At 41.0% G+C, this 25,159-nt stretch overlaps 2 protein-coding genes across 2 annotated transcripts; both read left to right on the top strand.

Moving 5' to 3' along the window:
* The first annotated feature begins 534 nt into the window (after positions 1 to 534).
* Positions 535 to 3,111, top strand: IL22 (interleukin 22). The gene is made up of 5 exons (XM_010308727.2): positions 535 to 738; positions 1,523 to 1,588; positions 1,685 to 1,828; positions 2,056 to 2,121; positions 2,535 to 3,111. The coding sequence occupies exons 1-5, from the start codon at positions 535 to 537 to the stop codon at positions 2,646 to 2,648; spliced, it is 594 nt and encodes a 197-aa protein (XP_010307029.1). The 3' UTR covers positions 2,649 to 3,111.
* Positions 3,112 to 17,893: 14,782 nt separating this feature from the next.
* IL26 (interleukin 26) lies at positions 17,894 to 24,420 on the top strand. The gene is made up of 5 exons (XM_075742854.1): positions 17,894 to 18,064; positions 18,421 to 18,477; positions 19,946 to 20,077; positions 24,184 to 24,249; positions 24,334 to 24,420. The coding sequence occupies exons 1-5, from the start codon at positions 17,894 to 17,896 to the stop codon at positions 24,418 to 24,420; spliced, it is 513 nt and encodes a 170-aa protein (XP_075598969.1).
* The last annotated feature ends 739 nt before the right edge of the window (positions 24,421 to 25,159 follow it).

The following is a 25,159-nucleotide window of genomic DNA, read 5'->3' as shown; positions in this document are numbered from 1 at the left end:
CCAGAGAAGATGAACAAAAATTAATAGAAATTTCATTTTCAGCCATCAAATTGCTAATCCAATTAAAGTGTTACAATCAGGACAGAAGGCACAAACCCATAAACTTTTCAAATATTTTCATGCAAAAAGAATTCAGGATTCCTGCCCTGATAAAATCCCCTGCTTTGTCGCACATTAAAATTTGGTTTTATAAGAAACTAAAGATTACAATGACCTTGAAGTTGTATTTGTGGGTTTTGTAGTGGTTAGGTAGTTCTCAGAAGAGGATACTGGAAAGTAAGAGACTTGCTGATGTCATTTTTAATTCACCACCAGCACCCAAAAAAAACCAGCTGAGAGAGATGTTGGTGGCCCTATATAAGGTGCACCTCACCTCCTGCAGAGCACATCAAGAACCACAGCAAAGGTAAGCAGCCGTTGTGCCTCTCTCACTTTGCCTTGCCCACTCTCCCTGATGCTAATGCTACTCTTTCTCATCAGTGCCAGGTGCTGTAGCTGCAACCTGCTGGGACAGACGACTTTAGATTGTGAGCCATGGCCTCCCTGCAGACCATGACCAAGAACTTCTCAGGATGGGTCATCTTCTGCTGCTGTTGCTGTCTCCCTCTTCTTCTCACCAGCCCTCTGCCTCCGAAAGGGGCAGGATTGGCTTCTACTGCCCTTCATGCCTGCAGGCTCAGGAAGATCAACTTCCAGCAGCCCTACATCAGGAATCGCACCTACACCTTGGCTAAAATGGTACAGTAACCCACATATCCTTCATGGCAGGATCTGAGGACCTTCTCCTCTGCCAGTGACCTGCCTTCTCGCCTTCAGCATTCCTCTCCCTTTCTCATCCCTTTCTCCAGAAAAAAAGTGCATTTGCAGTAAGGCAGAGCTTGGACATGTGGAGTGGGTCTGTTGCCCACTGGTTGCGTAGCTGCGGGAGCTGCTGCCTCTGCTCCTCCTGCTCCCCCAGGGAAAGGCAGCTCCTGGTACAGTACAGCTCCTTCTCTCGCATGGCTGCTGCTAGACTGGGACAATTGTGAAACATGAGCTTAAATTTCTCTGTTTGCCCAGTCCATTTGGAGCTGAACCTGCCCATGACTCCAGCCATGGCCAGGCAGCTCCTCAGGCATCTTACAATGCTCTGCTTGGGCATGTTTCTTGGCTGCTCTTACCATGAGTGGGTCCCCTCCGGTGTACAGCATCAAGTGCTGCAGCACCTCCTGGCAGTGCTGTGGGCCACCGTGAGGTCGGCCACCTGCAACATGTGGTTTAGTCATCATAACCACTACGATATCTGACCTTTAAGAGGAGGCCAGGAATTCAGACTTCTGCTTATTTATTTTCCAGTGGTACTGACCTTGAATCTCACCCAATTAAGGAGAGAAACAGACACAATGTCCAAGCTTACCTACCTGTAACAGGTGTCCATTCCTTCATTTCGCCTGCACTATTGTTGATGAAAACCTTAGGGTTTATTATTAATTTTTAGGTAAGGTTCCCATCCCCACCTGACATTTCCTTTTTTCCCTTTCAGGCCAGGGTCTCGGACCAGGACACAGACAACAGGCTCATTGGGCAGCAGCTCTATCTTAACGTCAAGGTAAGTCTTACACCAGGAGGCTGCTCTTTGCATCCATCTGCAGCACTTGTTCATCTCTTTCCATGATTTAATGTGACCTCTTACTTGCATACATAGGAAAACAACCGCTGCTACATGATGAAAAGGATTGTGGAGATTGTAGTGAAAGATGTCCTCCTCACCGAGGCCAAGGATCAGTACCCGTACGTTGAGGAGGTGGCACAGTTCTTGGCTTCCCTGACCTCAGAGCTGAGCAGATGTGTGAGTAGCATTGGCTTTCTTCCCCTTCTCATCACTCTTGTCCCTACTCCTGAATCTGAGAATGCTGCAAACAGCAGCAAAAGGCCGTGATATGAAAGGAAACCTCAGATCAAAGATATCAAACTTGAGGTTGATAAAAAGGTGTGAGAAAGGAAAAAAAAAAAGCACATCATTTCATACAGCTGCCAATGTTATGTCTGGATTTTTTTTTTTTTTTTTTTTTTTAGAAATTCTCAGGACACAGAGAGCACATTGAAAAGAACCTGGAAGAAATGAAGAGCAAAATGAAAAAGGTACATTTTTTTCCCAACATTTAAAAAAAAGCAGCTCCAAACCCCAGTCATTGAGTGGGGTTAAGGCTGACCTGACTAAATAAACTCTGGAGATTATTTAGAAGGTGACGCCTGCAGGGGCATTAAAGAGGGTATTAGTGATACTTCTACTTCCAGTCCTCCTTCACTTGTCCTGTTAACTCTCTGCATGTGTTATGGTAATTTAAAATTGTCCTTCAGATATTAGGTTGCAGGTAACTGTATATGCTACACTGGATTTGAATGAGACAATATATTATGGTATAATGATTCTAACAGAACTACTTGAGAAAGTAAAAGGAGAGTAAATTCTCAATTCAGTTTCTGTGACAAGCCTAATTTCAATTTTCTGAGAAATAACGAGATAGTAAAACTTACATTCTGTTCTTTTCTAGTTGGGAGAGAATGGAAAGACTAAAGCCATTGGAGAACTGGATTTACTGTTTGACTACATAGAAAATGCCTGTACTGATGCCCCAAAGAAAGGAGGGAACAAGAAGAAAAACTGAAAGAATTTCAGATCAGGCTTGAGAAGATGTCTCCGAAAAACTCTCGCTATCACTCAAATTGATTGACTATTGCAGCTCACCCCCCACCTAGATGCAGTATATTTTTTACCTGTGCCAAAAATAGCAAGCCAGGTAGGAACAGACAGGAAGCATATTGCTGCCTTCTTCGAAATTGAAAACTCCAGGACAGCATTTGCAGCTCTGTTTCAACACAGGGCATTAATTATTTTCAAAGGCATGCTCCTGTCTTCCTCATCTCCATTGGAATAAGGCAACTGCTTCTTTATTTTATAGGCTGAGATATGACACCTGTGAATCAGCTTTGGTCAAGGTAGGCAGTCATACACAGCCAGAATGTTTTGAGCCTTTTACTTGGAAATCTCTTGCATATGTTGCCCCCTTCTGACCTTTACCTGAAAAGTTGGTATTTCAGACTAATTCAGAAATTATTTTCGTCATTCATATTTAATGGTAACTTATTTTAAAGTAATAATTATATAGTACTTTTACTTTATTTATAAAGGTTAATTGAAAAATATCCAAGGAAATGTATTTATGAAGCTGTACTAGAGGCTTTTAAATGAACTATGAAATTAAAACTGCTGTGTGGTATTTATATGCAAATGGATTGTTTTATAAATGCTTACTTTTTAATTTATTATAATAAATATTTTGGTCCTCAAATATTGCCATTTCCAGAGTTTTTCTCTTTTACTCAAACACAAGGGAGATGACACATATTGTGCCTGTGGGCCTGTTAGGCCAGTGGCTCTATTTTTGTATCCAGAAAGAATGCAAGCTTGGTCTGGTGACATGCTTCTTCAACATAAGTCTGAAATTTCAACTTATCACAGGCTAGGACTTAGCAGGAAGCCTGTGGGTCAGCCCTTCTTGTGGGGGGGTGGCGGGAAAAATAGCATCCCTCCTGAGAGTCATTGGTTTGGTTCTTGATTCTGCCTCAGAACGCTCATAGACAAGATCCCATCTTGAATAGCTGCTGGTGAAAAGTCCCAAACGGTCCCCCATGGATCAGATGAGGTGGAGACAAGCAGTCAGGCAGCAGTTGCTAACCAAAACCACAGAGTGCTGTGTTCTCACTGCCCCATAAGCACACTGAGCACAAATGGCACTCTGCAGCATCAGGGACTTGAGAGCACTTCAGAAGAGAAGTGCTTGGTGCCTACTCTCAATGCATCTCCCAGACAGAAAGAAAACCCAAAGTCACTGAAGAGCAGTGTAATCCATCATTATCAGGTCCTTCAGCAATGTCCCCTGGGTAAAGACAGAGGAGTTGCTCTGGTTCAGCCAGGGACATTGGTGGCTGGACTGAGGTTAAAGAGATGAAAATCATCCCAATAATGAGAAAGCCAGAGGAAATATATAACAGTGGCTTGTCAGCAACTGGTGAAGACTTTGAGTAAGGCTTTACCATTTCTTCATCAGGGCAACAGGCATCCTGTCCACATCTAAAAAAAAAAAAAAAAAAAAAAAAAAAAAGTATGTCCTCAAATAAAAGACTCAGAGTGGCAGTGGAGGTGAGGAGGGTGAAGTTTTGCAAACACAGCATATCAGGGACATTCATATGAAAAAATCTTGCTAAAAGGATATCTAGAAAACATCTCATGAATAAATATCATAGTAAGGCAAAAATGCTGGCAGGAAATCTAACTTGATCTACCTTGGTAGCTTCGTCATTAAATTCAAATAGAAGTTAAAGTTAGCCCCAAAATAGTTAGTCTCAACATGTCTTACATCAGCTGTTGAAGTTAGATGGCATTGAATTTGGATTAAACTATCCCATGTTGCTCCTGAATCAGAGATAAAAGCGTCCATCCATACCTAATTTGAACAAGGTTTATGTGAACTGAAATTATTACACTTTCTTGTGGGAACTCACATACTAGACTGGCATATGATCCCTCTGGGTGATGGGTGCCTGTTACCTGTCAAAACTAGATGCAAACAACATGGTTTACTTAGCTCCACACTCTCATTTGCATCTCACAACATACGAATTACATGCCTGTTCACTCAAGGCAGAAGTGATTTGGTAGCACATTACAGTGTTTAACCTTTTGCTATATTTATTTTCTTTCTTGTGGGATAAGCAATGATGTTGTCAAGAGTTGTTGGCCAACATCTTTGCTCTTATCACTCGAACTTGCGACAGCTGTCAGCAAAGGCAGGTGAGTTGTTAGGCACCTAATGGGGAGTTAATCTCACTGACCTTTGACAGACACAGCCTATCCCCAAGCTACATGAGGTTCCCTTTACAGTCAATGAAGGATAATAGGGATTATCCAGGTGTCATTCATCTCATCTACATTAGAGGTTTATAAAGATTGTGCCTTTGGACAGAGTAACATGGCTTTGCTCTAAAAGTACCCATTTTCTTCCTTGATTATAAATACAGACTAGACCATGAACCACACATGCTGTTCCTCACTGACATCATCTCTTCACAAATGGATAATTATTTCCTTCTTCTACTTCCTTTAGGCCTCTTCCACATTGACCTTGTTGAGTTGTCCTACCCAGAAATGTCAAATCAATTTCTCAAGCATTCCACACTGGGCCTAAGCCCAGATGAAACCCCATTTGTCCATAAAAGTGTAAAAAAGAAGTCAACTCTCTATTAACTTCTCCAACTCTGAAAATCACCAGCTGGAAGACTCTACCATGGAAACCTCATGACCTGGAGCCCTGGAAATGCCACACAGCAAATTTTGCAGAATTTCCTTCATAGGTTTACTTGCAGGGCACGTGTGGCTTGTGGGTGCGTGAAGGATGGCGGGTGATGGTCAATTTTCAACAGACAAAGGAAGTAGAAGTCAGAGGAGGTTTCTCTTACAACCAGGGGAAATGTCTGGGACAAACAATTACTGACCAAAAGAAAATAAAGATGTAGTTTCAGTCAGGCAAGCCGGGTTTCAATTTAGTCAATAGTTACAGCTCAAAACAGGAAAATCATGCTGATTGTTTAGTTCTGACATTGTCTAAATAAAATATTTCAGGTTTATGCTTCAAAATAGTATTTTGGTTTAGAATTTTATGTACATTTTCTTTCAAAAGTTGAAAAGAGGTTTGAAAATAAAATGAGCTGTTTCATTTTGAGTTGGACAAGTGCTTTGGGCTGACCCAAAATTATTTTTTTTGTTTAATTTTTTGGTTGGGTCAACAAAGAGAAACTCTGTTGTTCACACAATTCTAATTTCCGTTGCCCTATTTTCCTTTCCTCGCTCTGCCTCCAAATCATGGACTATTTGTAATTCCCAGAGGTCCTCAACCTAGTCCTTTTAGGGAAGGCACCTGCTCCACATCCCTCATTGAGGACACCTCCATCGTAGAGGCTGGAGGACCTCTTCCCAAGCGAAAACTGACAGAGCTGCCTAGTGACAAATTTGTGTTTCATTGGCTCTTCCTCCCCTTCGCTTACATTATGTGACCAGAACAGGCACTTTTTTTGCTACGTAGATAATTATAAAACATTTAAACTACCTCTGAAACTTCATATCGCGAAGACAGAGGAACCCAAAGCATGAATAGAAGTTTCCACATCCTGCTGAATAAGTAATGGTGACAGTTTAAGAAACGTCTCTTAAACACATTGCATGGAGTGTTACTCGGGTTTGAGATTTACATATTCAATGTCTAAATATGTACTCCTTAAATGACCTAGAATAATAGAGGGTTGATATTTCCAATTTGCTGCTGGAAGTATATTCTAGACAATGCAAAGAGCTGAAGCTTATCCTGAAGGTAAACCAGCGGCATGTGATTATGTAAACCTGTGCTTTAAAGCGCAATTAGCTAACCAATTAGCTGCTTTGAAGAAGGTATGGGCTGCACTGAACAACAGTAAATGCCTGATAACCTTTTCAGTCACAGCTAGTACAATGGATGCTAGTAAAATGGCTGTAATCTGGAGCAGAACTGGCCTGCTAATGTGAAGCAGGACTGGCAGAGACATAACAGTCAATCTCAGGCTTGTGAATGATGCTGCCAGGAAGAAGGTAATGACCATGGCAAGAAGAAAAACCCACAAGGCAGTCCTGTGGGACCCAGAGTATTTGTGGCAGTCCACTACCCAATGACAAGTTACATAAACCAACATATTTAGGATGGAAAGTAATGCAACCTCTTAGGGGATCCTGACCAGGATTCTATGCCGTTCAAGAATTTGTTAGAGCAAAGTCTTAGTTGGGTGACTTAAGTTACAAAATACAAACTATGCTAAGGCTGATGGCATTTCTGGGGCTACACATGCTTCTTAACACATACCCGTTTTAACAACTCTTTCTTGGTTAACACGCAGTTGCAGACCTTATCGGATGAATCATATGAATTTCACCACTAGCAAAAGTGTTAAACAACTGTGTAAGTTAAAAGATTTCTTCTGAAGTCTAGGAAATCACTCTGTTTAACCGTTAAATTCCAAATCCCTGGCCAAATTCACAGATATCAATTGCTATAATTTACTCTCGAATACACTGCTGAATGGTTTAGAAAAGAAGATATTCCTACATCTTTCTTCCTCTAAGGAGAAATTAAAATATTATTTTGAGAAGAACTGTTCATTTATCTTCAGCAAATTAACTCATGAGACCCAAATGTAAACATTTTTTTAATATGAAGGATTAAGTCACAGCATTAAATATTTCCAAGATCAGGCCATTTTTCCTCTCTAGGATTGAATAAAGAGAAGGGGAAAATCTTCTACTCTGAAAACAGTTTCTGTTTTGCTCAGGGAAACATGAATTGAATTATTTTGAAAAAAAAAAAAAAAAAGACTGAAAAATGTGTCTTCGACTAGCTGACTTGAAACTGTGGTATGGTCGTTTCTGCAAGAACCAGTAAAGTTCTTCAATGGAAATTGTAGCTCTAGTTTCAAGTGACTGAATGCAAAATGATATTATTTTCCAAAACCTGCAAAATTGCACTGATTTAAAGTATATTTTGTCCTATAGTTTTCCAAAAGAAGGTCACTTGCAACTCCTACAGCACAGGAGTGGTGATGATGTTCATTAAACTGAAAGGAATGGGGCAATCATGTATCTGTGGTGAAGTCTAAAAGCTATGCAATTGTGAAGATTGACTTTCTCACTTGTCTTCTGCATTAGGCCTTGACATGTAACTCATCATGAATCTGGTTCTGCTCCACATAAGACAGAAAGAAAACTCCTATTGACTTCAAAGTGTACAAGATCAGGCTTGTAGTTTGTGCATGTATCAAGTTAATTATACTACAAAGAAAAGATGAAAGATTTTGACACAGATGTTAAGATGGAAGTGATTAATTGGGATGCTCCAATAAAAAGCTTGTTCCAGAAAGTCCAATGTATTGACACTTATTTGGGAAGCAGAGGTTCCAAAATAAAGATTAGACACTGCTTATCATTGCAGTGGCCCTTTTTTTTTATTGTTGGTCTAAAAATATCCAGGCTTTGTCTTAGATTAATATTTCTTATCAAATATGTCTCTAAATTTTCTGGTTTGACCAACCTTTCTCCTTTAGCAATCCTTTATAATGTGACTCCTGCCAGTCTTGAATAGCAGAAGAAAATTCAGATTCTCTCTTTTTTTTAATATTTTATCACCAAAAAACCCCCACCAAACCCCACCAAAAATCCCCCAGATTTTAGGTAGATAATCCCAGATTTAAGGATTATCAACTCTGATGCTCATTTTTACTCTGGTAATTCAAAAATGGAGAATACTTGTTTGTTAAGCACAGCATTTGGCAAACAATATGTTTTGTAGGGATTAACTTGTCAACTTCAACACAGAGATCATTGCTCCTTCCTGTAACAGAGGTTTCATTAAGTTTAGAAAAGCATCTTGGTTTGATGGGACCCATGCGTGTCTCAGGAAATGCAAGACAGTTACTTGCACATGAAATGTCTGGTTTAACTCGACATGTGAGGTTGAAGTCTCCGAAACAGGGAGCTGCTCAACCTTGGCATCATGCTCTCATTTTTAATCTGTCAATGATTCAATTGTTACATGACAAGGACTTCTGGGCAGTGACAGGGAACACAAAACAAATCAGTGACCAAGACTCTGATCCTGCACATTGGTAAAACACCACAAATTTTCCTCATTTTGATAATAGCCTTGTATGAGTCATCTGCCCTAGCTTTGCTGCCACAAAACTAGCAAGCAAATTCTGAGGTGCTGCCCACAGGTCCACGCAGAACCCATCTCTAGCTCCATCAGCAGCAAGGATGTCAGACAGACAAGGGGAGGTGTCCTCTGAGGGCCCAGTCCCCTCCATCAGCCCTGGGTGATGAGCACAGACTCAGACATCCAACTTCCAGTGGTCTATGGTTGGGCATGACAAATCCCAGGTTGGACTTCAGGGTGTTACGTTGCCCATGGGTCAAGCTACTGGCAAGAGAAATAACCAGAAACAAGCAGCTTTGTCTATGCCATTTTACTTTGGAAACCTTTTGGCAGTAAGAATGTAAATTTAGATTTTGTTTTTCATTTCTTAACTGTTTTCTATTTACTTTTAACATTTGACATGTTTTCCATGTACTTTTTACACTACTTGCACTTATGAACTTCTGTATATGTTGGTAACACAGTGACATTGGAAATGAATAAATAATAAAGAATGTGTTTTAGGTGAGACAAATATGTGAGGTTTCTCTGAAAATAGGAAGAAGGGAGCAACTCATCTTTTCTACACTTCTGAAAAGTAAAACAGAGAATTTCGTAAAGCTGCAGTACGAAGTTTTGGCTGGGAGGGTTAAGTTCATGCCGTAATCTCATTATTACAACCGAGATAAGAGAGAGGTTGCAGATTGATAAATTATCTCCTGTTCTTTGCTGTGTGGTTACAGGAGTGTATGATGAATACAATGTTTGCTTTTCAGAAGTGACAGATTAATAAAAATAAACCTCAGTATGTTCAGAGTTTTGGGCAAACATTTTCAGATCTACGTTTCAGGGCTTGTCTGCAAGTTTTGAAACAGGTTGGATGAGTATCAAGGCAACAAATCTGATTTTTATGTAACTGCTAAGCTGAATGAAGGGAAATCTGCTAGAAAAATGCTTCTTCCCATGGAAAGGAATTCTCATGTCAAAAAATTTGCTTTCACATAATCTAATATAAACCTGGAAATGTGAAGAAACATTTTACAACCTATGTAGAGCTTACTTGGTGTCTGGTATTGGGTCAAATACACTAAAGTTTGCAGTGAGACTGATAAAAGCTTCTTCTCAAATGAGTAGAAGTATTGAAAGTTTTTATTAAAGACAGGAAAAAAGTCATTAAAATCAAGGTTGCCATGTGATTTTCCTAGCCCATATACAGGGATACAGATTTAACCTCTTTATGCTGATGGAAAATATACAACTAATCAGAAGAATGATGGCAACGGAAATTTTTTCCCTTTTTTTTTGGTAGCATATAGTAGCTCTGAAGCTTTGCTTAAGACTGGAAGCCTTTTTCCAATGGATTTTTTTTTTCCCCTGGAGGTAGAAAATGGGTTTTGCGAAGAAATTAATGTTTTTGCTGCTTTTCTATATAAATGTTGATTTTCTCCTGGAAACTCAAAAATTGGAAAGCCCAGTATTGATATTGAATTGTGGGGAGGAAAAAAAAAAAGTTTTCATTGTTTGTTCATTGGAAACTATGGGTTTACTTTTTAAAAAATGAAAAGTAGCTATTTTCATATGAGAACATCAACAACTTTCTAATTAGTTTCACTTCACTCCTACAAGTATACTAGATGTTTTAAACTTCTGTCACAATTACAAAATTAATTGGATGTATGGGAGTTTGTAAAGTCAATGCTTAGATCTCTAATTCCCTAAAAAAAGTAGGATTCCCTAAAAACCTTACTAAATCTACAAATAGCGAGCTATCCAAAGTTAAATATAACAAGTACTTTATTTTTTCCTATGTTTCTAAAATAAATTACAAAAAACGTAGTAAATGTGAACTCCATTATTATCTACTTGGTTTTCAGACCTAATCACTATCATAATTAATATCTGCTTAATTATATTTAATTATATTAATTGCAATAAGCAATGCTATCTTTTAGATGGTAACACAAAGTTTCCGCATCATTTTAATTGGAAAAAACCCTCAAAATTTTCCTGATCTGAAGTGAAAATCTCAATATATATTTTGACATGTGTAATCTGTTTTTTCTAAGTGCTACTTACATTTTGTGATATTTTTCTATAACTTTTAGGAGTCTTTACAATACAGTCTCTTTTTTTAAATATTGCCAACAAGAAACCCAGATTTTACTCCATCCCCATGTACTTTTCAACTGCTCATTTATGCGGCCTGTGCCACAGGATTTCACATGCTTTGGAAAATGAACCTGTCATGAGTAATTTATTATTCGGCTCCTATATCTTCTCCAGCAAAAAAGTGCCAGCCGTGACCATATCTGACAGTTAAATAAGTAAATATTCCACAAAAAATGCCCCTATTGATGAGATTCATTGAAAACACCACTTCACAAAGAAGGCAGATAGACAGCGGCAAGTGGAAAAGTCCGGAGACATGAAGGGGTTGTGGAACAAAAGCCTGGGAGATGGCACCATGGCAGCAATCTCTGACTGAAGGTCACAGACTTCCCAGGGCTTGAGGACTACTTTCAAGAGAAACGTAACTGAGGGAAGCACATTTATTACCAATAGGTTTAAGTTCACAGGAGGGAGCATGGCACCTCCAATGGAAAAATGCTCTAGAACATCATCTTGCTGCCTACTGTGCTGTTGCTTCCTTCGCTTTTATTCTCTGGTGCTACCATTGCAGAGACAATCAAAGTCGCAGCCATTCTGCGGCAGTCAGTCCAACTACGGAAGTACACTGCTAGCAAACATAGGTTTTTTTCTTTCTTAAATGAAAGACTATTCTTGCCAATAAAGATCAACTATAATGATTTTTCTTAACGTAGCTTGTTTTGCTGCCTGCTGCTAACATGGCCATACCAGCTGAAAGATTCAATGACAGTATTTTTCACCAGCGTCCGGTTAGGTTACTTATGTCTTTGTATGTCCTAACTTATCACTATAGTTTCTGAATATTGTCCAGAAATTTTATTTCATTACTATTCTAAATTGCATTTCAAAATTTGTTTCTCACAGGACTTCACATTGGTGACACAGTCGCCTCTGAGCAGTCTGCTCATTTCATGTCTTAAATAATGTCCTTTTCCAACACCAAGAAATCTTTCCAGGATGGTGGCTGTAGTTTCTGGAGCTTCACAGTCTTCTAGCCCAGCTCCCAGTTGACATTATGCATAGAGCTGTATGGGCACCCTGTGTTGGCATTCCAAGGAGCTCGGGGATGTCCTGGGTTAAGAGAACAGAGGGGAAAAACCTTTACAAATTAAATTTCAAAAAAGAAGCAAGCAAGAAGGGTTAAAAAAATCAGGGGGAGAGAGAAAACTGAAAAAACAGTGCGCAAAGGTAGGAGAGAGAAGATTTTCAGTATAAGAGTGGTGCCATGTAAACTGACCCACTTCTACCAGGGTAGCAGCTGTGGGCATCCTCCTCCCCCAGAACTGGGCCCAGGTTTCCATCAAGTTTGCTTTTTCCTTTCATAATTTTAGTACAACCTTTTTATAAAGCCATGATGAAATTACAGAAGAAAGCAGGTCACAGACTCTTGAATGCTTGTCTATGTTGCAAGAGAAAACGAAGAGTTTGGAGTAGTCACCTGCCTACGTGGGCAAGCTGAGCTGTCTGTTGTTGCCGAGCACATCTGTACGCTCTGCAGTAATACCGCTGTGCAGGGATTTCCTAGTGTGACTTTGGTGGTAGCAGACGAGTGTTTTCTAAAGAGTTTGGGGACTGAATCACTGTCGTTAAGTGAGATCACTTGGCTGTTTGATGGGAACGATGTGAATATGCTTGAACACTTTTTCGTATCTCTCACATTCATAATCTCTTTTCTCAAATAGTGGTCTACCCATCAGACTACAAGAATGTGACTAGTAAAGGCTATATTCATAAAGGTTTTATGTCAAATTCAGCTCCTTGTCTAGCCATGAAGTGATTACTGATTTTAATTTCACAGCTGGAGACATTTGAAGATACTCAGGGAGTGCTGAGGACTCTTTCAAAGTAGCTAATTGTTGGTCTTAAAAATTACTACTGCTCTGAAAATTTAAACTCTTGACTATTTTCTGGGCACAGAGGGAAAATTTTAGTTTTTGTACCTTGGTGATTTCAAACTGGACCCTGAATACAATCTGTAATCTGCCTCCGAAAACACTGAATGTGCTGAGACCTTTCTATCAGATGGCTGAAGTAAAACTAGCTTGGCAGACAATTGTTGGCCCTCTGTCACCAAACAAAAACACAGAACCAGACCAGTAGTACAGGGAGATCCACCACTTCAACCAGTCTGTGCCATTTCTTGAAGATGAGAGGAAGTTAACTGTATGTTTTATAGCAATTCACATTTGAGGCTTACTCAAAAGATGTTACTCATAAAGTGCAAATAGATGCAAATGCCCAGAGGAAATGTAATTAGGTTCGGGTTTTTGGTTTTTGGGGTTTTTCTTTTTTTTTTTTTTTTTTTTTTTTTTTTGGTTTGTCTTCTTCATCTACGTTTGAGTCTGATTTCTGCTTTACTTAATGCCTTTGTCTAAGTTTGTCTAAGGCACAGAGTGAAAAAATTCTGAGTGTGGTGGATATGTGGCTCTGGTGGTGGAGGGCTGCAGACACAATTAAGGGACTGGAACATCTTTTGTCTGAGGAGAGGCAGGGAGAGTTGGGACTGTTCAGCATGGAGAAGAGAAGGGTCAGGGAGATCTTATGAATGTGTATAAATACCTGAGGAGGGGAGTAAAGAAGAGAGCTAGAATCCTCTCAGTGGCACCCAGTGACAGGACAAGAGAAATATAGGCACAAATTAAAATGCATGAAATTCCATCTGAACACAATAAGACAGTTTTTTTACTGTGAGGGTGACCAAACATTGGCACAGGTTGCCCAGAGAAGTTGATGAGTTCCATCTTTGGAGATACTCAAAACCTGACTGGACGTAACCCTGGGCAACCGGCCATAGGTGGCCCTGCTTGAGCAGAAGGGTTGGACGAGATGACCTCCAGAAGTCCCTTCCAACCTCAGCGTTTGCTGCTCCTCAACAAAAGTAGTTGAGGAGCACCTGGACAGGCACCATGTAGTGTGGCTGTGTCATGGGAATAAATGTAGTGATTTCGTAGTTAGGGATGAGAAAGGCACTAGACTCACATCCAATTCTAGGCATCCTATGTTTTCGGCTTTCTTTACACTGTCCCAATTTCAGTTATGTAGGGTTTGTCCTAACCGCAGCAGTGTATGTACAATATTTAAGCAGGAGCTGCTAGTACCATCTGCTCATGCTATTTTGTTGTTCCCTGCCATTCAGAACTATTGAAGCTGATGGCAGTGAATTGTTGGGTGTCTATGTGCTGAGCTTGCATGGGTAATCTAGGTACCCATGTTTGAAACATTGGCTTATAATTGTTCAGCAATTTTACAAAATCTATAGCAACTCCAAAGGTTCCTATTATAATAATAGAAGGTTACAAGAAACAGTGTTTAAACACTGGTGGGTATTTTGTGTTTACTTAGGTGCCTGTGTTCATTACAACCATGTCCAGATAATTATAGAATAAGTTTTGAATGCTAGGAGTTGCTCTGCTCCAAACCTCTCTCTCCAATGGAGGCACTAGGGTATCTCAATTTTTTATGTCCTACAGTAGTATTGTTACCGTCAGTTTTTGGGAAAATTCAATAGACTTCATTGTTACTAATCAAATCACATTTCTGAGTACAAATACTGCAGTTCTTCATGTAGACCTATAACTTTTCAGAAGATCAAAGTGAATTAAACAGGATAAGGAAACAAAAGAAATGGTAGAGAAAAGTCTTAAGAGACAGTATAGCATTAGCAGCAGCTAAGCAAATATGAGTAACATTTATAGGAAGTACACGACTAATTTAGTTCTAGTTATACTAACAGGAAATAAAGGTGAGAAGATACAGAATTAAGAAACTAGATGAGGCTTTTTATGGATGGAGATCAGAAAGCCAATTAAGCTGCAAAACAACCAGTAGATATGATTGTTACCTTAAGTAGACTAACGGAACTTTGCAGCAGTAGTAGACGTATCTGTTCATTCTACATAGATCAAGAGAATTTACTATTAGCAATACCTACTGAACTCATACAGATCAAGACAATTCCATGGTTTGCAATAAGGCGAAGAAAGGATCTTCTCCAGGCTGGTGGACTCATGCATTCATGTGGAGTACAGGTCACACAGAGCCTTCTTTGAAACTTAGTCCCTAGCCAGGGTAAATCAGGCAAGATTTTCTTCTCTAATAAGCTGGCTACTTTGTTAGTTTTTCTTATTGTTTTTTCTTAGTTTTTTCTCCTTCTCTTTCACTCTCATGATCATAAAGTTTATGCATTTTGTATTAATGTAACACAAGAACTTCGCACATGTTATCAGTATTGTATTGTTCCTTAAGTATTAATTGATACCATACATCTAAAATCTTCTGTACGGAGAGAGCACATTTCCTTTAGGGCAGGCTCCTTGAATTCCTGCGGTTCCCAGCCTAACTCTGGAAGTCAACATGCTTGGTAATGTGTTTTGTTGTTGTCCTCAGACTGGATCTAGATACATCAGTTCCACTGCCCGTACACAGCTTTGCAGATCTTTTCTGTTTTCATTGCTAAAAGGGCTGGAGTCCCTGAGTTCATTTCTTCCCCTGCTTCATACAGCTTTAAAATACTGAATGATACTGGTTCTTTGGTATTCTATATTATTTATACCATAAATATATCTGAGTGCCAAAGTTGTATTAAAATCTAGGGTACAAAGTGCTACATGAGACCCCCAAAAGAAAAGACCATCTTTGTTCTGAACAAGTACCAGATGGCTATTCTCTGACTGGTAATTAAGTCAGCATATCAAAAAAGGTTGAAGTCTAACTGATTTCCCAGGATCAGATACTAAATGGTACCCACCATCCTTCTGTGACAGGAAAGATAGGGAAGCCCCATTTTCTATTTATTTATTTATGTATTTATTTATTAAATATGGTCACCATGCATCTGCATCCATCTGCATCCTTTTACACCATTCAGTTGAAAATTTAGCCAATTCAATAAGATGCTTGCTGATTCATGTGTGGAGGTCTCTAGAGCCCAGAGCAACAGTGTCACTGCTATATCCCTCTAAGAACAGTGACAGGAGCTCACAGAACAGACAAAATGAAACTTGTGGGCTCAAGGGTTTTCCAGCAACATCAGAAGTTTCAGAGATTTTGAAAATTATTGATTTTCTTGTGAAAAGCCATTACAGACTGTCTACGTGACCCATTTATTCCATTTAGAGGAAAACTGTTGACCAGGGAGCACCTCACCTTGGGCAACCCAAGGCAGTTTTGCATTCTGACTCTACTCTTGCTATCGCTCAAGATATCTTTCTAGAAACAAACTAGGAATAAATGGCTAATCTGCTGTCCACATACCTTGTACTCTGAGGTTTTGTGCACCTCATCTGGCAAGCCTGACAGCATTTAGAGAGTTTAAGTACAGACCACAATTCAAATGAGCACTAAAATGCATGTAGGGCCTCAGATCTCCATCATCTCCACTTTCCAATAGTCTAAGCTCTCCTTCTCTTGTTGGTCCTCTTTTTTTCCTGGACCTCATCAGCACTTCAGCGCTGGTGAAGCTACTGGGATGTGTGGATGGTCCTGTGGTAAAATGCATTTCCCAGAGCTGTTACAGGTTGGATCCTTGAAGCTGGATGTGAGTCCAGCTTAGCCTGGAGGCTGCATGTCTGTTTGTTTGTGCAAATGGCCAGTGGGATCAAAGCTGGGTGAGTTTATTGGCCAGCTCATCTCACCCTTCTTCCTCCCAAAGCCAGCTCGTGTCCCTGGCATGGGCACGCTGGTGGTGCCATGGAGGGGCATACAGCTCTGCCACTGGCTCTGGCAACTCAAGGTCCCTTTGAGTGGTATCAGTTGTAGTTTAAATAATTTTCTCTGATCTGTTTAAGCCCTTATGTGTTGCTCTTGAAACATTAAAGGAGCAAAAAACTCTCTCCTTTTGAGCTTGCTTTTGCTTCCAACAAAAATGGTATCACTGTAGGCTGCTATGCTGGACCAAAACCTGCTTTCTCCCTCTTCTTGCATACAACTCAGCCAGTCCCATGTGTCTTGACATTTGACTTAGATCCTTCCTTGGCTTAACAGCCTCACATTGCTGGTGTCATTTCAGCATTTCCAAGTCTGCCCTTGGTGTGATGTTCCTTACATGTCTGGAGTGGTACCGGAGAAACTCTCAGCATTTGGCTGTCTCAGAAACAGCCCAGAGATATAAACTGCCCAAACTCTGTAGAAGAGTGACCATCTGACTCTATGGTTTTACTTTTACCACATCTGTGGTGGGTGTGCTGGGACCTTGCACATTATTTCCCAGTGCCCATGGCTCTTAGTGGGCTCATGAGGCAACTTGATAGCCAGGTATGCCCTGCTCTTTGAACAGAGCCCTCCCTGGAGCCTTTCACACTAAACAGCCTGCTGCTTCCACCAGGGCAAATCCTTCCCTGGCAAAAGACTACCTACAGACATTAAAATAGGCAGCAAACTCCTTTGCTGTTAGCTGCTGTACCCCTGAAACAAAACACTTCTCAAAGACTGGACAGTGGAGTCTGAAAGGCAGTGCAGTCCAACTTCCTTATAGATAACTGATTTTCTAGTGCTTCTTAGGGTAAATTAGCAAAGATTTTTTTTTTTTTTCTCTCCAGGCCATTACCTTTCAGAAAAGTGCTGCCAAAAGGTTTTGTGGAAAAATAAAAAAAAATTTCACACATTTGGTATACTTTGTTATGAAACCAAACTAACTAGCACAAGTACTTTTTCCTCACTTGACCACCACTTAAATGAAAGAAGACTTCTCACATGAGAGGGAAGTTCTTCTTTCTTGGAAACCTTGACCCTGCTGCCAGTAAATATGGAGATATCGTTTAGAAAAACGTCACAGATGATTGTGGTCAAATTTGTTGAAAGTGGAGCAAGATGTATAAAAAAGCACAGCAACAATACTGATCAACCAGCATATGAGCAATAGGTTATCTACGTGCGCATCTCAGTGCAGAAGCCGCTTTGAGGGTTAACAAAATTAGGTTAACCTCTGTCATCTAACCAGTCTTGCTGTATCACATACGCTGCTGTGACTGTAGAGTCACGAAGATTTGGGAGCGAAGATGAAAGTACATTCTATTTTCAGATCTGGGCGTTTTTTAGTTCTACTTTGTCTTTTCACTGTGGAAGGCAAAAAGTCACCTACAGGAAAGCATACCTGCCGAAAAGGACTCCTCTCCCAAGTGACAGAGAACCTGTATATCAAGGCAACTAGTTTAAAATCATCTGTTCCTGTAAGTTGATCCCACTAGTTGAAAAGTTTGTTTTATTTATAGATGCTTCTTTACCAGCTTCATTACTGAGCACCTGGAAACTTCAATAAGCTGAATGATCTCTACAGTCCTGAGAGACAGGGTAATGCTGCTACTTCTTTTGTAAAGATGGGAGAAAAGAAGATGCATAGAGAGGTGGGATGAGTTTGCCATGGAAGAAGTTTGTAGCGAGGCTGGAACACAGATTTGTTGAGTACTCATCCTACGTCTGAATAAGATGATGATGACGATGATGATTACTAAGTTTTGTACAAATCAGACTTAAAACTCTGCCTCCTTTCCTCTGCTTAGGTTAATTAATACGTTATGTTTTACAGAAGGATCTCATCAAGAACACAAGACTGCTTAAAAAGACAACAAAAATGCTGTTTATGGTAAGATTTATACTATTGGTTTTCCATTTTCTAACTTTGATTTTCCTTTGGTCAGTAGAGATAGGCATGCATGACCAAAAGGAATGACAGCCAACACAAAAATCACTTGTGCTTAATTGGGATAATTTAATTATATTTACGAGATTCATATGTTTAACGAAGTCCTCCACTTAGAGGAAGAGTATTATTTCTGCCCCATAGAAAGGGATATTCCCCTGGGACATCAAGGGAGAGTTGCGCATGGTACGGGGAGAAAGAGGTGGATTTGGAAAGCTGGGCTGGAGGATCTTCTCTCTAGGTTGTTGCAGTGGTGCTCTGCCAGGGGAGTTGGGGTGAGGGTGTTTGCCGTGTCGGGGAGGAGTGTGCTCGTGGTAGCACTTGCTCCTCCTGTGAGCACCTGGCTGCGTGCGATCCTCCCCAGCAATGCTTTCAGGCACCAGCCTATTCACATGAGGGCCAGGGTCACAGCTACCATGCCGGCAGCTGCAGCACCTTCTGCTGAGGGTGTGCAGTACCACGGATGGCCCAGGGATGCTGCAGAGCATCAGCACCCAAGGAGCTGCTTTGGGCTTTGACCTCTGCAGGTGCACTGGGAGAGGGAGATCAGAGATCCCCAGTACAATTCAGCATGGCAGTGAGACACTGAACTTGGGGTGCCTATTTGTAAGTGACTACAAGTCTGTGAGATATTTTAGCTTCCTTAACGCAGAGATCTAGTCAGCAGGGCCAATTGAGTCAATTTATCCTTAAGTAGAGACCTACTGGCCTTTGAACTCCCCTGGATCTCATTGATTACCTTGGGAGTGAAGGCTCCTTGCTTGCCTGGGACCTACACATGGACACCTGCATTTGTTTGGCTTAATGTGCAGCTGCATTACCCTCCTGGTGGGAATTTAACACCTGATACTTGGTTCCATTACCTAAAACCAGGCATATAGCCATCTGAAATAACTTTGGTAATCCAAGATGTCCCACAGGCCAGGCAGATATGCCATAGGGTGTACAGGATGACTGATCTCTTCTGGAGCAGCAGTTGGGGATGGGCGGGATGCCCTACAGCATCTTGAATGGTATGGGACACTGACATGGAGGAATGGGACAATGACACCCACAAAAACTCCTACAATTTGGCCAAGAGGGTCTGACTTAACTCCCCAATTTATCTTCCATTTATTCTTTGTGTGTTAAATAGATTTGTTGCAGTCACTTATGTTCTTAGTTGGTCTTACCAATACTCCTTTGGCTGCCAGCACAGCATCCTCCTGCCTTTCCTTCAGAAACCACAGCGGTACATTGAACTGTTTTTTTTTAAAAAAGGAAGCAATCCAATGGGATACTAAAATTCATGAAAATGTTTTTCTTGATTGTAGTCTTTCTAAACATGCACGTTTTTATGAGGCTGAAGTTTTAGGCTGAAGTTGACTTGCGAGGTTTTCGTCTGGCAACTCTTTACCTGCTTTGTTTTCAGACAAACTGCAGTGTTCGAGATCAGCTCCTCTCCTTCTATGTGAAAAATGTTTTCAGTCATCTTGGTGCAGGAAGTGACAAGTTGTACGTTATTAGTGCCTTCCAGGTCCTACAAGCGAACATGAATGCCTGTGTGAGTATATTCCTGAGAGGCAAACTAACTTTGTCCAGCTGAAAGGCTAGGGAAGGGCTCCATCACAGTTTTTCAGCAGATAGAGAGGGTGATTCAGAGTCACGGTGTACTCCACATCACAGAGGACCCAACTTCCCAAGGGCTTCCCCGCTGAGGCCGGGGAAGTTTAACACCACTCATTTCCTCCCAGAGTGAGCTTGTGGGGAGCAGGCAAGGTGGTGGAGATACCATGGAGACAAGCCACTTCTCTGCTGCTGCTGTCGCCTTGTGCTGCCTTCTCAGCATCAAAGCTGCAGAGGAGGTAATCACAGGGACAAACATGGCTCCTCAAGTTTCTGCAGTATAACACTGGTTATGCTTTCCTTCTTCAACAGCGTACCCACTGGATGTGTGTAATCTTTACACATGTCATCTCTGCTCCTCCATACCGAATTTTGAAAGAGCTGGTGGTGTCTCATGCGTAAGCAGGGACTGCAATTATGAAGCACATTGGAGCCGTTTCCATGTGTCGGCTATGCCTGCAGTTGGAGCAGGTTGTCAGGGAGTGATGCTGCCCACTGGCAAAATGTCCCTAGAGTGGATCCAGGTGTTCCAGGGAAGAGGCACTTTTACCAACACCATGTCATCATCCCACACTGTAAATAACAAGACAGCAGTTAAAGCACACTTTTGCCCATGCAAATATGCATACTAAAATACTATGATGCTAAGACGACACTGTCACTTGTGGGTCATTTCTCATCTTATTTTTAAGGGTAGATGAAAAACCACAGGGTGTGCCATAAAACTTTATGTCCCAATGGCTTTTTTTTTTCTTCCTGAAACCTGCAGTCCTCACAAGTCAGTGTCCCAAAAAGCAGAGCATGACTTAGGGTGAAATATAGCCATGGATATCCAGGCAAATGTCTATAGTAATTTTTAAAAAGTGAGGGCAGGATGAGAAGTCAATGAAATGAATTTAAACTTTGTCTAATCTGAATTGTATGGTAGTATGAAAGAAAAGGACATTGGTTCTACGTGCACACAGATATTTGCAATGCAAAAAATAAGCAGCTTCAGAGATGTCTTTGCAGTGTTATAGCTCAGAACACAACTGGAATATTTGTATAATGCAAAAAGATTCAAATCTCAATGGGAGAAAGCTTTCAGGTTCTGCATTTAAAACCATGCTAAACAGTTGCAATTTATAGTCATTATTCACAGCATTCAACACACTGCTGTGGTTATCTGTGTCTGTCAAAATTCCAGATATTGTGTGCTTTAATATACTTTACAGAGATTTCATTCTTGTCTGGAAAAGCAATTGCACCCTATACAAGTGCCAGTACACACTGAGGAGTTCAGACTGTCAACTGTGACTGAATTCAGAATATCAGTTATTCTGAAATACCATCAGTGACTGGAGCTTGCTACATAAATCAGTAATACATTTGCTTCTGTGCTGTATGGAGACAAAACACTGCAGATTTCTCAAAGCTCCTGCATTCTTTTTCATAATTAGTGCCAGTGTTTTACCCAACACAAGTACATAACAATTTACATTTCTGGATCTTAAAAAATACTGGTAGGAGAGAAAAGACTTCCTCTGGCAGTAGAAAAACAATAGCTCTTTGAGAAATGATGGCTTGTCATGATTTTCTAGGAGACATCTAATGTCTGGAAACTAACATTTTTTTAAAGTATTTGTATTAATTCAAAGCCAATAATACAAAACCATATGAAAGAATAATAGAAACTGTGAACAGAATGGAAGTAATGGTTCCTTCGCTAATACCAGGTTAGGGATTTCTCCATCATATTATTCCTTGATAAATCAGCAAACTCATTCACCCATCTACATAAGCTCTTTAGTTTTTATTATCTAATTGAGCTATAAGATGTTAATCAGAAGGGATTTCCACCATGGCAACATACTTATGTAATGAATTTGTTACCTTTCAAGGATAACGTTCTTTATACAATTGAGGGAAACAGTGATACCTTTATAGACATACTCGCCCTATATTCTTTTGTAAACTCAGGCTCTAATTCAGCCAGCTAGAGGCATGCATGCTATTTCAAAAGCATAACAATATTTGTGTCCAAACCATTTCCAAAGACTTTGTACTATATTATTATTATTATTATGATTCTCACCCTGCTAGTTCTTGGTTTTGTCCAAACAAGGAAACACTAATATTTTCCAATAATTTAGGAGCCCAACTCCTGTTTTTCAAAAACACATAAATACTAAAATCTCTAAGTCCATTTTCTGCAGTGAAATCGGGCTCTTTCATTTAGTGTATGACTGCACGGTAAAGGGAACAGATATATTTCCTTTGATACAGGGAGCATCCACCTGCAGCACCACTGACCTCAGAAAGCCTGTTTACTTGCTCATGCGTGCTATTGAGCTAGCAACATTGCCGAGAACAATACGAAGTTGCTTCTGAGGTTGGACATATGTTCCTACATCAGTAGCAGATTATGCAAGTTTTTTCTTGTACTTGAGTGGAATGTGGAAAGTCAATATATGCATTGCAGGATTTTTAATCATTGCTCTGTCATCGTAGCCAGAGCTTGTAGACCTCTAGCAGAGATTGCAGCATCGCTCACAATAAGCAAGCAAGCTTGCTCATTTGTTTACTTGCTCGTTATGCAGGAAGAACAGCATTTATAATGTGTATTACCTCTTAAGCCAGCATAGTCATTTAACGTCAGTTCTGCTATGGAATGATTTCTGTGGAAATCTGCATCAGATAAACTGACCTTAAAAAAAAAAAAAAAAAAGCACCCCCAGTCAGAAAGAACTGCCTTAGAAGATTTTTAAAGGCTTATGAATTAGAGTTGCTTTTATTTACCCTTTCACCCTGCGAGGTTATTTTAAGAAGCACCAAAGCTAACTCGAAAATGTTTGTGCTTCCTTTTTCAAGTACTCTGTGCGAGGCAGAAAGGCCTAACCATCACATTTCAGCGGAGTCATCTCTTTTCATATGGGTTGAGAACCTTTGCCTTTTTCCTTTTCAGACATGTTGTAGATTGGAAAACGTCAGATTTTTTCCATTTTTTTCCCCCTGAAAGAATGATTTTCCCCTTGGAAAGCCCGGGCAGCTGGGGAATCAAGCAAGCCGCGCTCAAAAAACTCAACCAGGCATCTCCAAAAACCTCAGCGGGAGCAGTTTTGGCCGGCCAGCACCGGGTGCCGAGCACCGGGCCGGGCGCGGGGAGGTGCCCCGGGCTCCCCCCGCCCCCCCCGGCACTCCCGAGCGCGGGGCGCCCCCTGCCGGCAGCCCCTGGTGTTCCCGCTCCGGGCGTCCCCCTGGGACGGGGCACCCACCCGCTGACCCTGTCGGCCGTGCCCCGGCTGGGTGAGTTAAACCCGGGGTGCAGCCTTCGGGTGCTGTAGGATGAACGGATAGACTGTTTCCTTCCTCAAACCATCTTCCGACTCGAATCTTGCAGTGATAACGCAGTCCTGTGTCTCTGGTATCACAGCGGGGGGTGTAGGGGGACACCAGAACTTACAAGTGAGAGCTTGGTGACCGATTTGGGTGGGATGCCTGGGAGCTAGGTAGAGTGAACACTCCCAGTGATCTTAATGGAAAACCTAGCTTGACGAAAGGTTGCGGGATTAGCCTCTAATTAGTCAGAGAGGTGGAGGAATGGGCAGGAAAATCGAGGGAAGCCTAAATTAACTTTATAAACTTATTTGGAGGGTTTGCAGAAATATGCAAAATTGCTGTCTGTGCTTTGCAAAAGCCTTTGGCCCTTAGCCTCACCTTTTATGAAGTTTAAAGGACCTTGAATCTTAGAGCTAGACTGCACTATACAAAAGCTGTAACTGCAACTGGTGTAAAGATCCCTGAGATAAATAGAAATTGTTTAATAAGAAGACTTAGTGGTACTCATATTACAATTTTTTGTGCTGTGACCTCAACTTTCTGGGAAGCACACAGGCAAAACAACACATTTGTAGTAGCAGGTGATGCTGACACAAGGCTGAGTTCACGCATTTTACCAGTAGTCCTGTGGTGCCACGCTCTGGGTTGGACTCTTCCTCCTCACTATGTCTTTACATCAGCACCTTTGCTGCAACAAGCTCTCTTGGTTTCTTCTCATCCCTTCAGCTTCCATGTGCTCCATCCACAAGGTTAACTTCTGCTGTCAAAAAATTAAAGAAAACGTTTCTGAAGGTAAGAGCAGGAGGTGCTGGCTCTCAACTGCACTGTTCAAGTGCCGTGGGTGGTTTCTTTTCCAACATCTTTATCTCTTGACAGCTTGGAGAGAAGGGAATCTACAAGGCCATCCATGAGCTGGATATTCTCCTTCCCTGGATTCAGGCCTACATACAAACTATTGTATGAAGAATGAGGAAGCGACAGACAACACACCGCTTCTGTGCTAAGAACAGATCCTTACCCAAAAGGCCTGAAAATGAACCGAGAGCTGGATGTACAACGGGCCTGGCAGTAACTCCGTCCCACTGAAGGAGAGCCTCTGTAATACAGTGGCATAAAGAGGGATTTTCAAGAGCTTTCACAGTTGGCCTGGCATAGCAGCTACACCTATCCTGCAGTACAAGAGCAGCCTCCGGAGCACTTACAGCATGATGATGTATTTCTGGTCCTGCCGGCCTGTCAGCTGCCTTGCAGGCAGCCCCTGGACACATTGCACAAGCATAACTTGAAATCTGCTACTGTACGGATCAGACACGATGTCCCGTGTGCTGTGGGCACAATCCAGCCATGCCTTGTGCCACCCACTGTGATTACAACTCACAGCAAGAGGACCACTTTTGAAAATCCCTCCCCTAAGCTATACTTCTTTAATGTTTTTGTTATAGCTATAGAACAATATACACAAGCTGTTCTACATATAAGTAAGAAAATTAATTATATACTGCTTATCATTATTATTAATTTAAGGTAATAATCAATACCTAATAAACATACTCCAATTAATGTCAAAACTTTGGTCTGTGACTCACGCATGACCTTCAGCTGTCACGTGCTCTACAAGAGATCACACAGTGCAGAAAACGCAATAAATGGATTGCCTTTGATGAGGATTGCAAAATGACTTGAGAGAGATTTATGGGAAGTT

The sequence above is a fragment of the Balearica regulorum genome, chromosome 1, assembly GCF_011004875.1.
Source record: "Balearica regulorum gibbericeps isolate bBalReg1 chromosome 1, bBalReg1.pri, whole genome shotgun sequence".
Classification (NCBI taxonomy): Eukaryota; Metazoa; Chordata; class Aves; order Gruiformes; family Gruidae; genus Balearica; species Balearica regulorum.
This window is presented reverse-complemented; position numbering and strand designations above follow the sequence as displayed.